Source organism: Rhamphochromis sp. 'chilingali' (genome assembly GCF_963969265.1).
Source record: "Rhamphochromis sp. 'chilingali' genome assembly, chromosome: 8".
Taxonomy (NCBI): Eukaryota; Metazoa; Chordata; class Actinopteri; order Cichliformes; family Cichlidae; genus Rhamphochromis; species Rhamphochromis sp. 'chilingali'.
In genome coordinates, this window is record NC_137935.1 from 18978820 (window position 1) to 18995779 (window position 16960).

General features: G+C 41.2%; 3 protein-coding genes across 3 annotated transcripts in view; 1 reads left to right on the plus strand and 2 right to left on the minus strand.

The window, feature by feature from the left end:
- Positions 1-2701, minus strand: part of LOC308401180 (uncharacterized protein) — a 48239-nt gene extending 45538 nt beyond the window's left edge. The window contains exon 1 of the mRNA XM_080889302.1: positions 2616-2701. The gene's annotated coding sequence lies outside the window, so the exon portion shown is untranslated. The remainder of the gene's footprint in view (positions 1-2615) is intronic.
- LOC308401570 (uncharacterized protein) lies at positions 2473-12892 on the minus strand (the record flags this gene model as incomplete). Its single annotated transcript, XM_080889844.1, has 29 exons — positions 2473-2522; positions 2616-2765; positions 2975-3172; positions 3473-3606; positions 3695-3821; positions 3917-3988; positions 4261-4446; positions 4539-4679; positions 4835-5036; positions 5957-6109; positions 6272-6406; positions 6517-6685; positions 6768-6916; positions 7086-7280; positions 7412-7594; positions 7828-7965; positions 8083-8274; positions 8656-8779; positions 8899-9040; positions 9250-9474; positions 9963-10099; positions 10330-10522; positions 11002-11112; positions 11247-11438; positions 11668-11769; positions 11862-12095; positions 12225-12330; positions 12431-12619; positions 12857-12892. The coding sequence occupies 29 exons, from the start codon at positions 12890-12892 to the stop codon at positions 2473-2475; spliced, it is 4365 nt and encodes a 1454-aa protein (XP_080745970.1).
- A 1524-nt stretch (positions 12893-14416) lies between these two features.
- Positions 14417-16879, plus strand: LOC308401571 (uncharacterized protein; the record flags this gene model as incomplete). Its single annotated transcript, XM_080889845.1, has 9 exons — positions 14417-14570; positions 14661-14711; positions 14814-14846; positions 14998-15108; positions 15236-15260; positions 15372-15412; positions 15503-15547; positions 15651-15763; positions 16644-16879. The coding sequence occupies 9 exons, from the start codon at positions 14417-14419 to the stop codon at positions 16773-16775; spliced, it is 705 nt and encodes a 234-aa protein (XP_080745971.1). The 3' UTR covers positions 16776-16879.
- Positions 16880-16960: the final 81 nt, after the last annotated feature.

The window sequence follows — 16960 nt, forward strand, 5'->3', positions numbered from 1 at the left end:
AGCCTATTACCCCAGCAGGGTACCTGATCACGGGCAGGGCGTATGTGTTGATGGCCCGGATCTTGTTCTTACCATTCAGCTGACTCCTCAGGACTTGCCTGACCCTCTGCAGGTACTTGGTGGTTGCAGCCTTTCTAGCGGCCTCTTCATGGTTCCCATTTGCCTGCGGGATCCCCAGGTACTTGTAACTGTCCTCTATGTCTGCAATGTTGCCTTCTGGTAGTTCAATCCCCTCAGTTCTGACTACCTGTTAATGATCTCACTGAGGGGGTTCAGGCCTATGCAGAACAGCAGTGGGGACAGAGCATCTCCTTGGTAGATCCCGCACTTGATGGTAACTTGTGCTATGGGCTTGGAGTTGGCCTCTAGTGTTGTACGCCACATCCCCATTGAGTTCCTGATGAAGGCTCTTAGGGTCCCATTGATCTTGTACAATTCTAGGCATTCCAGTATCCAGCTGTGGGGCATTGAGTCATAGGCCTTCTTGTAATCAATCCAGGCAGTGCACAGGTTGGTCAGTCTGGTCTTGCAGTCTCGGCTGATTGTTCTGTCTACCAGTAGCTGGTGTTTTGCACCTCTGGTATTCTTGCCAATTCCTTTCTGTGTCCCGCTCATGTATTGACCCATGTGCCTGTTCATCTTAGCCGATATGATGCCTGACAGGAGCTTCCATGTAGTACTGAGGCAGGTTATTGGTCGGTAGTTGGAGGGGACCGGTCCCTTCTTGGGGTCCTTGGGGATCAGGACCGTCCGGCCTTCAGTTAGCCATTCCGGGTGTCTCTCGTTAACTAGCAGCTGGTTCATTTGTGCTGCCAGACGCTCGTGGAGTGCAGTCAGCTTCTTCAGCCAGTAGGCGTGAACCATGTCGGGCCCTGGTGCTGTCCAACTCTTCATACTGGAGACCCTTTCTTGGATATCTGCCACTGTGATGGTTACTGGACCCTGTTCAGGGAGGTCGCTGTGGTCTGCCCTCAGATCCACTAGCCACTGAGCATTGCCGTTATGGGTTGCATCCTTCTCCCATATGCTCTTCCAGTATTGCTCCGTCTCCAGCCTTGGTGGTGCTGTTCTCTTATTGTTCCCTTGCCACTGAGAGTACACCTTTGCTGGTTCTGTGGAGAACAGCTGGTTTATTCTCCTGCCTTCTATCTCTCTGGTGTACCTCCTCAAGCGGCTGGCCAAGGCTGTGAGTCTTTGCTTGGCAGTTTCCAAGGCCTCAGGTATGGACAGCTTGCTGTATTTCTTAGGCACCTTATTTGTCGCACCTTTCTGCAACTCTGTTAGTTGGCTAACCTCCCTCCGTGCTACTTTGATCTTGCCCTCTAGCCTCCTTCTCCATGGAGGGTACTGCCCCTTGTGGCTGTTCAACTTGTAGCCAAGCATCTCACTGATCACTGCTGCCGTATTGTAGATCAGCTTGTTAGTGTCGGTAATCGTGGTTGTAGGTATTGCCCGTAGTGCTGCATTAACATCATCTAGCAGACCTTCTGCGGGTACTTCACGTAATCTTGGTAACCGGCTACGGGGGATCCAGGTTTCAAGCTTGGCCATGATCCTATTTTTCAGGTCAGTTCCTCTCGCACTCAACGATCCTTCTCCTATCGCACTTGGGGCTATGTACCCAATCTCGGGTGGGGGTGATGATATCTCCCCCCTGACCTGGCGTCCTGACTCCTCCTTGCCGTAGCATTTGTGTTGTACCTCGTCAATCTCTAGCTGTGAGAGCAGTCCCTTCTTTCGAATGTTGGAACACTGAGCTACTAGTTGTTTCGCCGTCATTGTGGATGTTGGGTATCGAAGAATCCATAGGTCCCTCATCCTATTCATGTAGCCCCTTCCGCCGGGGTTACTTGCGTAGTAGCATTCCAACAACGCCCTGTTTTCGTCCCTTGCCCACCGATGCCTTCTTGTATATATATATATATATATATATATATATATATATATATATATATATATATATATATATATATATATATATATATATATATATATATATATACATATATACATATACATATATATATATACATATACATATATACATATACATATACACATACATATACATATATACATATATACATATACATATACACATATACATATACATATATACATATACATATACACATACATATACATATATACATATATACATATACATATACACATATACATATACATATACATATATACATATATATATATATATGTATACTCAACAGATGGCGATACAGAGCAAGGTGGCAGAGATGAGACATTGTTAAGAAAAGTCTTAATAAACCAGTTACTCAGGCTTCCACATCAGTCTATCACGTGTGCATTATGTGTCTGATGTGTTGAAGTTCATTTGCATCTTTGCACATAAATAAATAATACACAGAGAATTATTTAAAAGCCGTTGTTGTTGCTGAAGTGTGACTGGTGTTGAGCTGTGATGTTTCGTGTTTCATGTGCACTCTTTGTTCCCTACTCTAAAATCTTCCAGACTGTTTTGCTGGGCCCCGGAGACACGTACGCTGGCACAGAGGACAAAGTCCTGACACTGAGAAACTAGGCTGCAAGCTGTGATTGTATCTTTGGAACAAATGAACAAAGACAATGTTACTGACCAGCTTTGCATTTTCCAGACACTTTGGTCAGCCTTTCCTTCTCACAGTAGTGTCCTGGAGGACAAGGCAGGCAGCTGTCCAGACTCTGCGTCATGGGCTCTGGGTTGTAGTATCCACGTGGACAGGGAAACTGGGTGGCATGCTTAGTTCCTACACATGTAATGCAATTAGATATAAACAAGTGTGCAACTTCTTTTCTATTATTAAAGCTGGGGACAATAGCTTACTGAAGCTGAAACCAGCTTTCAGTTCAATACGAAGCTCACACTCTGCTTCTTTTCAGACTAAGCTGAACTTTTACTAATCATTCATTCTAATAAAGAATCATAACCATGACCACAGTTTTGGGGTGATTGTACCATCAGGGCAGTAGAATCCAGGTGGACAGGGAAACTTGGAAAAATTGGCGGTCCTTTCTGGACAGTAGTACCCAGCAGGGCAGCGGGAACACACTGACTGGCCTGTGAGGTTGTTGTATGTTCCAGCAGGGCAGGGCAATGGGCTAGCACTACCCTCAGGGCAGTAATGAGCAGTTGGGCAAAGCCCTCCTTTTGCGCCTGGAGAAGAAAAACCAATTAGATGTGGAAATGTACTGAAATTAATGTGATAAATCTCGTGATAACGCATGATTAATTCAGTAATCGCTCATTCAACAAAACACCCTCACACATTCTAGTTTCCTGTATTTATCAGCATCTGTTTCTCTTCTCTCTAAAGCCTATTCATAACATTTATATTCACACATTATACATTAGCTCTGCTTTACAGGAGTTTTAATTCATGTAAAGCATGAATTAACAACATTGATTAATTATAGCTGTGCTGACATGGAATTGCATAAGCTGAATCAAGAAAACCTGCGCTTGTTGTGTCTCCCCCTGGACAGTAGAATCCAGTCTGACATGGACCAGATGGACGAGTAAGACCTGCAGTGCCACAGAAGTGACCCGCTGGACATGGACTACAGCCAGAGGTGTCCACCAGATGAAGACTGCAACCATACAAATGTAAACACAAATGCGCATAAACATTTACAGGTCCATGGTATAATAGTGTGTGTAATATTTTGACCAACACACCTAGTAGAGAAGGTCCCTGGCGGACAAGGCATAGGCAGACTGGTGCCCTCAGGACAGTAACTTCCCTTCGGGCATGCTCCTCCTACTCCTGTGCTGAAGTTGCCATCGGGGTTCTGAAAGTTCACGCCTGGAAATGTTGCACATTTTGGTCACATTTTAGCTGTGAAAGTCGGTTTAACAGCACAAAGGCACTGAACACGCTGTATAATAGATTTGGTGTACCAGCTATGCAGTAGTAACCGGCCTGACAAGGCCCAGAGGGTTCAAACAGACCCCAATCCTCACAATAGAAGCCTGTAATTGAAGCAGAGAAAAGAAAACTTCACTGCAGTGGTAATAATTAGAAGCATTTATTGAATCACGTCATAAATTACTCCTTGTTTAGGTAATTAAATGTGGTAAGTCATTCTGCCATTATCTCTTAATTATAGCAATTAGCTTTAAAAACCCCAGTTCATAAATGACAAGTTAATATATTAAAATCTAATTCAGCTAACCACTGTATCCACAGATTCCCAGTATCATTCAGGCAGTTTAAAAAAAAAAGCATGTTACAATACTCTCACCTGCTGGACAAAGGAGGCACTGCTCCACTTGACTGAGACCAAACTGAGGACTGTATGTACCAGGTGGGCAGGGTAGTATACCTTCAACGCCACCACCAAGACAATAGTGTCCCACCGGACACGGCTGGACACCTTCTCCAGATAGGCAATATGTTCCTATGGGGCAGTCATCGCACATTTCTGCCCCTTTAAACAAAAGAGAATAATTTAATAGTGAAGTAACATCTGCATTTAAAATCACAAATATGATTTATTTGTGTTTAATTATATTTTTATACCTGTTGTGTTTGAGTAAGTCCCATCAGGGCAGAGAAGAGGAGATGCTGAGCCCATTGGACAATAATATCCAAGTGGACAAATGTCACCTGTCACACCATCAGAGGGCGCTGAAACCACTGCCCCTCCAGAACAATAATATCCTATAAATCAGAAGATGCAAAGGTTTAGTGACTTCTTAAACACTGGAGAGCGTTTCATCCAACCAGTTTCTGTTTTTCTGCTTATTTTAGTGATAGACACTATGGCAATGACAGATATACACAGATCACATCAGGCACTGCTGGCACTTCATTACCTATATCACAAATTTCAGAAGGCTGGCTGAGTCCAGTACTGTTACAGTAGAGTCCTGGGGGGCAGGATAAACAAGAGGACCAGGTTTGGGCTCCCACTGTGTTACTCCAGGTTCCCACAGGACATGGGTGCTGCTGTGGGTACTTGGTTCCTTGTGGACAGATGTAGCCTGCAGGACAGACACCGCCAGACGCCACAGCAACCTGTGAGAGTGATGGGGTAATTATAAGGTGACTGAGAGCAATTAATCGGCAACAATTTTCTAAATAGTCCTTAATAATAGTAAATATCTTTGGGGTGTTTTAGTGTTGAACCAAAGAAGCAGTTTGAAGAAATTAGCTTTGGAATACAAAGAAGTTTGATCATCTGACTGTTCTAGTCAGAAGTTTAAAAGTTAAAGCTGTGGGCTGTTCGAGTTGGAAGCTGTCATTAATTTCCTACGCACTATCAGCAGCCTATCCAAAAAGCACTTGGGTTATTTATTTAACTAATGCAATTCAAACTAAACAGGCCTTTAGATTCATGCTCATATCAAATGAAATTAGCAGTCAAAGTGTGTGGAAAATGAATAGCTGCCATCAAATCAACTGCACGACACTAAAGCAGACACGTTCAACTTAAAAACCAGGACATTTCCACCTCTTTAATTGCCTTCAGTTTTTCCTTTTCTGTGCTCCTTCCCCCGCTCATATACTGCACCATGCTGACAAATTGCTTCACTTGAGCAAAAGTGAATTATAAGCATAACTCAACAACAAGCCCGTAGAAGAAGAAAAAAGTCAAATATTTCGCCATTTGAAACTCTTCGGAAATCGATATGGTAAATATAAAGACATTTGAGACCAGTGTCTGAAAAGACCGTAAACCAATAAAAGCATGACAATAAATATATGATATAATATTTCAGTACCTGTAAAATAAGGAAACTGTAATTCTTAATGAGTCTGCAAATACAGCTACTGTCCCAAAAACAAATAACTCATTCTGAGATGAGCTACTACTTAAAATGCCTTTATAGAATTACAGTTTTCTGTTAATCTCCAACAAAAAAAATCATCTGATCCTTTTCAAATAAGATAATATTACCACATAGTAAATAAAGTTATTATTCATTAAATCTTACTGGTGAGGCAGTGGAAGCTCCAGAGGTGCAGTAGTGTCCTGGGTCACAGAGACCCTGAGGTTCAGAAAGACCACTTCTGCTACAGAACAAGCCTGCGTCACATGGCCGGCAATGCTGCACAGCATCACCACCAGGCTGGTCAGAGTAAGAGCCCTGAATAATAATCACATGGAATCATTTTAATAGGGTGGGATTTATGGGAGGAAATTCAAAATCATGAAGACAGAGTGATGAAGTAAAACGTGCAGCGAACACTGACACTCTACAATGACACATCCACAATTTCACACCACATGAGAACATAAAGGTACTCACTGAAGGACATGGGTGAGCAACAGTGGATCTTAGAGGACAGTAGTGTCCTGTGGGACACAGAGGTGGCTGGGACAAGCCTGTGTGGTTACACAATCTGCCTCCCTGACACTCCAAACATGACTGTGCACCTCGACGCTGCCGAGCACAGACAAAAGAAATAACCCTTAATATACCATTAGCCTATCATCCAATCATAAAGAAATACAGGCTCAGTGTAGCAGCACTTGGCATGTAGTATATCCTACCGGCTGAAAATAACCAAGAGGACATGGCTCTGCCCTGGCTGCCCCTTTTGAAGTGTAATGCCCTTCCTCTGCTTCATTCTGAACAGGTGACGCTGAGCCACCAGTGCAGTAGAAACCAGGAAAACAAGGGGCTGATGGTGACGTGTTGTTAGAACCTGCACAATAAAAACTGACAGGGAGAGAAACACACTGACTCATGGAGTAGAGGTTTCAGCTGTACATAGTCCTCCAAAACAAATCGATAGGATTACCCTGGCGGACAGCTAGTACACTCCTCAGGTCTGCTGAGGCCAGTGCTGTTGCTGAAAGTGCCAGAAGGACAGGGGAGAGGAGAGGGCGAGGCTAAAGGACAGTAACTTCCTGCCGGACACAGACCTCCAGTTGGTCCATCGACAGGAGTCTGGCAATAAGAGTGAAGAGAGGCCAAAAACTTACTGCCGCGTAATGAAATCCTACAACATAAAGTTGTTATGTGTTGTATTTGTATTTGTTGATCCCAACAAGTAAAGAAAATTATTGGTATACCCTGAATAAATACAGAATAAATGACTGTAATAACATTAGCATACAGCAGACTTGGCTCCCTCTCTGCAGTAAAAACGATCTCTGCAGCTTCCAGAGGGCTCTGAAAGTCCCACTCCAGTGCAATACTGGCCTCCGCCACAAGGGGTGCATTCAGACCTATCACTAAGAGCAGAGCGAGAACTGTAGGTTCCTTCAGGACAAGGTTCAGGAACAGAAGTGCCGTCTGGACAGTAAAACCCCTGAACGGAGGCACAGAAGGGGAAAAGGAGCCATTTGTGCCTCTGGTGTATTTTACATAAACAGATGCAAGCACACTTAAAAACTGTCTCACCCATACAGCAAAACAGTTTTTTAAAAGTCTTATTCTTACTTGTGGACATACTGAAGGAGTGTGAGTTCCTGGGCTGCTACAGTAATGCCTGGATGGACACAAAATACATGCCTCTCCACTTTGACCAAGTGTGTTGTTTCTGTATTTGCCAGCTTGGCAGGGGTATGTGAAGGGGTAACCGGTCCCAGCGGGGCAATAGTGGCCATCGGGACACTCCTCTGTCTTAATATAGGACAACATAATAGTCATAATAGGGAAAAAAAAAAAAAAAAGAAAAAGAAAAAGAAAAAAGAAAAAAAAGGACAACATAATAGTGGTTATGGTACTTGCTTTGAACATGCAGTCTTCATCTAAAATCACTATTAGGTAGAAACTTGTGAACAGTATTAACAAACTGACTATAATTGGTAATGGTAATGCTGTCTTTCTGATCATAAAAAAATCTATGGTCTTACAGGCCTGGTAATAGGCTGCTCCTTAGGTTGTTGGGAGTAACAATACTTCCCCTCAGGACACTGGATACACTCACTGGCATCACGCAAGCCAGGAAATTCACTGTAGGTGCCATTGGGGCAAGGAATGGGATTGGGATCCTGTGAGTAAAGACTAAATGTAGTTTAAGAGGTCAAATGTGTCCAAATATGAAAACATAAGTACATAACTTTAATTTTTTTTTAAGTCTCTCCTGAATTTATCAGTCTGTGACTCACAATGCCTCCTCCGGGGCAGAAGAAACCTCGAGGACAGAGGGTGGCTGATCGCTGGGGGTCTCTGGCCAAACCCTGAGAGCAGAGAAAACCTGGAGGGCACACCATGACACTTAGCATGGCTTCCTCACTAGTGGTCTCATTACTGCAGAAGTGGCCCTGCAGGCATGGAGAACACTCTGCAGATCCCTCATCCTACACACAAGAGAACGTGAAGAAAGAAAGCTGAAGTTAAAGATATCAACCAGTATGGGGGAGGGATACAGCAAAATAGACGTTGAAAACGCAAAGGAGAGGGGGATCTAATTTGGAAGATGCTGGAAAAACACTGACAGTGCTTCAATATTGCGAGCAAAATATTGATTTATGAAAGAAATTGACTTCAAAAACTCCTCTACCTGACATTTACTGATATACGTTACTAAGTGAGCAATGCAAGACGATATCATGTGGGTGGGAAATCTAAAAATAGGACAATCAAAACAGCTACTGAAGGATGAGAATACAAAGGCTTTAGTTTCCAGAGGTTCTGTCAGGGGTCCAGTCACATTGGATGTTTTATAGTTAAGATCTTACAGAGTAGCTGCCAGCTCCACACACTCTGGGGCTGACAGTGGCTGAGTGGGGACAAAAATAGCCAGCAGGGCAAGAAGAGCAGTCCTCGAGCCTCCGACCTCCTTTCAGACGGCGAAATGTAGAGCTGGAGATGCAGGGCAATACACTAAATCACACTCATTAAACCAGCTTAATGCTAACAAAAATCCATATCGTCATCATTCTCACATTTTTCTTTATGACTGACACACAATCACTGCTTACGGTGGGCAAGGTGAAGGTTTGGAGGTGCCCTGCTGACAGAACGAGCCCTCGGGACATATCAAGCAGTCATCTCTGCGTCTGTTACCCATTTGGATGCTGTAGGTGCCCTCAGGGCAAGGAAACTGCGTGCCATATGCAGTCCCTGGTGATGCAATATCGACATGATTATATCAACACGAATGACTCATGAATACAGCTCGGGTAGAGAAAACAAATCTCATTCTACGAAATTAATTTCACATGGAAACCTGTATTTATCTCTAAGAGCATGCAATGCTCATAAAGGATAAAGAATGTTAGCTTTTTTAACACACACACACATATATACATATATAACATATTCATGTTTACCTTCAGGACAGTAGTGTCCAGAGCTGCATCGACCTGATGGCGCTCCTGAACCAGCCAAACAGTACCAGCCATGTGGACATGGCTGGCACTCACTTTCAGCCTCCAATCCACTGTGACCGCTCCATGTACCCACAGGACATTTGTACTGGGTGGGGAACATAGTTCCAGCAGGACAATAATGTCCAGGAAAGCAGAGAAGTGGGGGTCTCTGGATATCTCCAGTTCCTGACAAATAAGAATTAACACAGACAAGTAGATTAAGGTGACACTAATATATGACAACGTTATTAAACAAATATCAACATGTGACAAAACTTGCATTTTCTTTTGCATCGTCTTCTTTTTTCTTTTTTTTAATAATGACTTTTGTGGATTTTAGTTGTTTAAATGCGACATCTTTTAAAAAGAAGCAGTGATGATCAGTTCTTAGTTAAAACATTTACTGTAATGTGAATGTCATTTATTCCGGCTGATTAGCAAACTATAACAGTTGTGTAGTCGTAATCATAATGCATTTGAAGTCTAGAAAAACAGAAACCAAATATAATGTCTCATATCACAAATATATACACTCAGTTCACACAGTATAGTAATACAGTTGTATACATAATTGAGCTTTGTATGAAAACCTGACCTGAATTCATATCTTCAGATACTATGAAATATCAAAGAGTACTTTTAAAGGTTATCTGAACATCTATATGAAATGTCACCTCGAAGACAGGCATATCGTGCTGGACACTGCTGACACTGTGAGCGGTCAGTTAGGTCAGTGCGATTGCTCAGTGTCCCCGGTGGGCACGCATTGGATGGCGCGTTTGGTTTTGAAGACCCAGGAGGACACACAAACCTGTCAAGATACGGACAAATTGATCAAAGTCATAGAGTAACAATGTCAAGGTGGGTTGAAAAGGAGCAACATAAAAATCAATGTCTCAGTGGCTAAATGCAAAAGTTACAGGGCTCCCTTATGTCAGATTTACAGTACTCTAAACATAAGAATACAATAGCACTAAAGCATGCTTGATTAAAAAAAGAATAAAACAACAACATTTTTTTAATCTTGAGATTGCAACTTACCCTTGCATGCAGTCTACATCAGGGGCTCTCAGGGCTACCTGTGTGCAGGCCTTTCCTGCATAGCACTCTCTGCAATCAGCCACCTCATCCTGACCCTCTAAAGGGTTGAAGGAGCCCGGTGGACAGGGCACTGGGTCACTTGTCCCCACAGGACAGTAGAAGGCAGCAGGGCATTTGAGACAGTCTTTCACACCTGGGGGGGGAAATCCTACTGTCATGGCAAAGATACTACAGGATTAAGGCAAACAGTAAATCTGCTCCATAAATTCCTATGCTGTACTCACTGCTTGTGCACATAGTTAGGTTTCTCTTTACAGTCACCCATCATTTTTCTATACTGGGCTCACTGCTACAGCTTGCCATCGGCAGTTGTTTTTATATTGCTAAATTAGATGTTTTTCTATTTGCCCTCTCAGTGTCCATCTGTTGCAATAAACAACACCTATATTTTTATATAATCACTGGGATTTGCTGTGATAGAGCGCTATAATATCATATTAGGCTGGGGCTTTTGTGAAGGAGTATAAATTCATTTCAAAAGAAAATATTTAGTTTGACTTACTAAATATAAAACAGAGCTTTGTGTCTACTATAGTGTATATATAAATCAGTAATAATAATAATAATACTTATAATTAGTATTAATAATAATAATAGCATACTTAAACTCACTTATCGCCCCTTGATGAGGGGTGAAGGTGCCTGGAGGACATATAACTTCTTCCAAAGTACCAGCAGGGCAGTATCTACCCCGAGCACAGGGCAAACCAGGACTTGATGACCCTGTTTACAGATACGCACACACACTCTAAAATCTATATTTCATCTTATTTCTTCAACTATGAAAATAGTTACTTTCTGGGACACATCTTAATATTTTTGTCAAGTGAAGTCAGTTTGTTAATGCTGAGACTTACCTGCAGGACAGAAGCGTCCTTCCCTACATCTCTTGCATCCTGCCCTACTTGTCTGACCCAGTTGTTCCCCCGCTGTGCCAGTGGGGCAAGGTGACCCCTGCGGGGTGGCAGTGCCCTCTTCACAGTAATAGCCTTGTGGGCACAGGAACTGGGAGGTGGGTCTCTGTGAGGTACCTTCCAGACAGTAAAACCCTAGAGAAAAAGTATTTTTTATACAATGCTATGTATAACACTCTTCATAGAAGAACATTTTAAGAGGATATTATACAGTCATACAGTCCAGATAAACTATTACATTTGCTTTCCAAGGGTTAGGTATGTTATAGATATGATGAGACATACTCTTCTGCACATATATAGTTTTTGCACATGGACAAACAATTTTACCACTTGTCCAGATGCTTTGCCACCATTCCTTTACCTGCAGGACAGATTGTGCAGTCTCTCAGTCTCTGCAGGCCTTCTTTAGGGCCGTAAGTACCTGCAGGACAGGGTATAGCTACCCCTCCCACACAGTAATGACCTGCGGGGGTAAAACACAGGTACATTTGACATTTCTTTGGTAAGTAAAGGAAATTATAAGATGAATGATAACATGCAGCACTTAACACCCACCTAATGGACAGACCATACAACCAAACTCTTCTGTCACATCTTTGTATGTTCCTGGTCGACAGGTGATGGACTGACTGGCTCTGTGGACTGGCTGGCTCCAGCGGGGGGTTATAGCTCCACCACACAGTATGGATGTGTTATTACAGCTGCTGCAGTAACCCTGTCCAGGTGTAGAAGACCAACCAGGAGGACAGGGAAGTGGCTGAGACATTCCACTATCTGGACAGTAACTTCCTAAGAAACAAAGAAAAAAAGTGTTTTTTTACATTTTTATGAGAACTTTTTAGTTGTAAATAAAGCTATTTATATCAAACTTCTTTAAATGTTTGGGAGCAGAAGATTTGTTTTGTTTGTCTTTTATACCTGCTGGACACTGCAGACACTGGATCGTACACATAGTAGAATAAAAGCCCAGAGGACAGTCGTTACACACGGTGTGATCTGGATTGGGCTCCTTGCCAGGTCCACACTATAAGACATGTTGACAAAAGAGAAGAAAAAAAAAGAATGCCTCAAATGCACAGAATGTTGGAGGATTTAACTTCTTATCCACTATTATTAGGTCTGACCCTATAAGGGAAACCCGAGGTGCAGACAGAATCCACAGGACAGCTCAGACACTGCAGGACCCCCTCTGGCGAATGCTGTCCTGGGGGGCATAAATAAAGAATCCCAATGGTTGGATCACATGAGAAGCCTGCAGGACACAGCTTACAATCCACTCGTTCCTCTGAACTGATGAGATCTGGGAAACAAGGCTGCGACATAAAGAAATGAGCAATAAGAGCACACATGATGACAACAAAACAGCTTTGTAACTAATTATTAATTCCTGCATCGCTCTGCAGTCACTTGTCTTCACTTTGGCTCTTCTATGGGCTCTGCTATGACAAGTCATCATACTGTAGTTGAAACATGCATTTTCTCTTAATTTGAAAACAAAGCATGAAGCCAGAAGTGTTTTTGTTGTTTTGTTTTGCATTAACATGTCTTACCTTGCAGTCAGTGATACTGCTCTTCCCTGTGTACATGTTGAATGTTCCTGCTGGGCATCTTTGCGGTGCAGACGAATTGCCAGAGCAGCTATAAAACAAAAATAATTTATAATTTGTATAATTTATTATCCATTTTATAGAAAACTCTCTTATTAGTGAAAGAATACAGATCTAACAGTTCAAAAATAGTTGATGACTCACAAATGACCAGAGGGACACTCTAAGCAAAGCTGGTTGAAGAAGTATTTTCCTCCTGGACACTGATCCACATCTGTTTCCTCACTGAGGGGGTAGTCTGCACTCCCTTCAGGCGTTACATAAATTATTGTTAGAACAATAGATAGAACATTCTCGTGTAGTCAGTGTGGTTTTGGTAGTTACTTAGTTTAATTTGTCAATATTTAAAAAGGAGTTGCTTACCTGAAGAAACTCCAGACTCCGTCCGCAGTAAAAAGATAGCAAAAGCTAAAGAGCAGCGCAGGTGTATTATTTCCCATGAACACATTATTGCTGAATCACTTAGAAGTTGGTAACAACTAAGTTAACGTTAAAGACTTAACGGAGTTAGTCTCCCAGAGTGATCGTTTAAAGACTTGAAAGTGAGAGGCCCCCAGCCACTAAAAGTGAAACGTGCATGAAATCTGATTCCCAGGTGGTTGCTTCAGCTGACAATAGTGTGCAGTAATGTTCGGTAACTATATCTGCTTCTTTCAATAATGCATGACGCGTTGAAGTTCACCTAGATGGTGTCTCTGCTGGTGGATCATTTAAATTATTTATGTTGCTCTTGTAAGTCATTAAGATGCAATAAAGAAGAAACTGTTTTTTTTTTAAGGTATTAAAAATGAAATTAAATCAATTCCATTGCCAAACATTAAATGTTTAATCACATAAGACCAATTATATTTTCACGAGGTAAAAATTTTAGGTTAAATTATTTAATTACGGTGTAAAAGGAAATTCAAATGCAGCCTCTGTGGGTGCAGTGAGGACTAGTGGATCTGCAGACATTTTTGCGCCTGCACTTTGCAGGATGTCAGGTGCAATAAATGGAAAGTTATGAATACTTTTAAACAGCAACGTAATCTTTGGGTTACCACTTCCTGTACCCTCACTCAAGCGTTGGAACATGTGTGTGGGTACTTAAGTGTGTTTGTGCAGGTGCATGCATCACCAGCCTACAGGAGCACAACAGATCCAGTTTCATCTTTTGAGGCAGGAGAAAATTAGAAAAACAGAGAACAGCAATGAACAGCTCAATCTATCTCACTTTACTCTTTTTTTGGATGACACGAGGTAAAGTTTATATGATGTTTGTTATTGCCCTGGGCTTTAGATATTTCAAACACATTTATTTAGACAAATGCGCGCTATTTGAGGTAAAAAAATTTATTACCTTTCTTCACAGATTGTGTAAACTGTATTTACACGAAGACACCCATTGATTTAGTGACTGTGGAGTTGGGGGACTCCGTTACATTAAATTGCACTTACAATTGCTCCAGTGGATTCGTTCAAGGCTACTGGAGTAAAGCGCTCGACATCTTTGGCTGCCACATGATGTTTAGAGAAGGCAGCTTTTGCACAGTGTTTCTTTGTCTCACCAATGTGTCCGCGGGACATCTGAAAAACAACTACACTTGCTACACAGTAGATAAAGAGGATCCTCAGCTTCAACAAAAAACAGAGCGTCTCTTTTTGCTTCAGCTTCGAGGTAGATAAACTTTAGTTTATGCAAATATGTGCAGCTGCTCAATAAAGAGGTAAGCAAATTGGATTTCACTTTAACTTTTCCTTTTTTCAGCTCAGAGAAGTCTTCCAAACACAGATGCTCCAAAAAATTACAACAAAAATGGTAAGAAGCTGTGATTTGAAGAGATGCAAAATTTTTCATAGCTGTAGCTGAACATTTTTGAGCATGACTTTCATTTAATATATTGCATTCTTCATTCTTCAGCATCTTTTCCTGCCAAGCCAAATTCCCCTGGAGGTGAGATGGGACTCTGAAACAGTGGATATTATGAAAACTTTTAAAGAGAATCATTGTTACTTATTAACATCTGTATGGAGAAGGGAGAAGTAAATGTTTGCCTTTCGATCCAGTTCAGTCTAAGTTAATACTGTTGTTTCCATGTTAACAGGAGAATTTACTGGAATTAAGGTTTTGGCAACAGTTTCCGTAGCTGTAGCCCTGGTTCTTGCAGCATTGGCTGTATACTTGTGTTTTAATCGGAACAGACAGAACTGGAACGGTAAAGGTGATCACAAGATACTACACTGTGAACATACACCAGCTTTAAAAAGTTCTGAATGATAAAATATACACAACTGTGTCCGTATAACTATTTAACATTATATTGATAATATCTCATATTCCAGAGGAGCCTACTGTGTCCAAATTGGAGTGAGTACAATTTCAGAACTTCTCTTTATTTAAATCTGACTTCAATTACCTTTAAATGTTAGACTTGCAATATTCTTTATTGGGCCTTTTGCTATATGTTTTCCTTTTCAGCTTACCACAATCACCACATGTAGCCCAGCTACAGATAAAAGGTAAACAGTTTTAAATATCAAATGTAAAAGCGACAAATACGAGCTTCAATTTTTGTTCCTTCTATTATTCATACCTGTCCTATTTCTCAGGGTCAACACAAAGTGAAAGGGTGACTTTGAGGATTCCTCCACCAGGTAAGACAATCTCAACACTTTTCATTTGAATGACACCTTATCATCATCTACCCTATAGAAACAAAGACAATAACTAATGAAACAAATGCTTTCTCTGACCCAGATAATGAGAGTGATACTGAAGTTCCTTACGCTGACATTATGATCACTGTCCGTGGTGTCAGCACACCAGAACTCACTCAGGTCGGCTACCTGATAGCCGGAGACCAAAAAGAGGTGAGAGACAAAGTAGTAAACATGTTTGTTACTTGTGTTTCACTGAGCTCGAAATGTTATTTCCCATGCTCTATTACCAGCTACTTGCAGTGTGCTGCAGCTCACATACCTGTGCATGATTCTGAATTGCTAATTGCAGAATATATAAGCAATGAGATTCATTTTATATCAGAAACGTTCATGTGTTCATCTTACTTGTTCAAAAAGTTTCTTTTACTCATTTCATATGTGAGGAATGCTATAAATAAAGCTAAAGCAAAAATAGAATATTTTTTAAGGTTTTAAACAAATTGTGGCTTTTTTTTTATTTACGTGTAATTGTAAGGCATGTGTGCAAAGCAATTTTTTGAGTGGTTACCTTCTTTTAAGTGGTTACCTTGTATAGATGTGCTTTGATAATTTAGAAGAAGAAAAAAACAGAAAAGCCTACAACCAGTATTTCTATTACCAGGGTTATTTTATCTAACTAAAGGTTAACTAAAAACTAAAAGTGGATGTGAAAACAAACAAACAAACTTTAATTAACTCAAAAACACAAACTTGAAAAACTAAATAACTAAAATTAAAAAAATAAAGGAAGTTTTAGTATTTGTTAGTTTGGTAAAAAAGAAAATGTTATCACAGCTTATCTGATGAGGTTTTGATTACTAAGACTTTGAATGTCTACAAGACTGAGTCAAGTTTTTTCAAAACGTTCTGTGTTTTTATTATAATACCTGTGCTGATTTCCATTAATCTTGCCCATATATACGTATATTTTAAAAAGTCTAAAACTGTAAATAAATAAATAAATAAAAGCTAGTAAAAAGTGCGAAAGTATAAAAACTCTGTTTATAGCACAAACACATTAGGGGTCTTTTTTATCCTTCTTCCCCTCCAGCGGTGGGGAGATAAACCGAGGTGTCACCTGCAGGCCTCTCGTTCAGCTGACAGACTGCATGTTCCCCAGGTCAGAGAGGTCAGCCGCAAGATGAGCACCAACTCTGAGTATGCAGTGATCACCTACGCCTGACTTCGACTGCTGCTGCAAAGGAATGTGAAGAAAAAATAGAGATATGTTTTTTATGTATATATGGTTTTGAAGGATGTATTTGTTTTCCATTTATGCTTTTTTTATTCTATTGTTCGCGTGGTGTATCTGTATTGAGGTTTATATTCAATAAAGCTGTCATTTCTTGACTTTCATGTCATTTGACC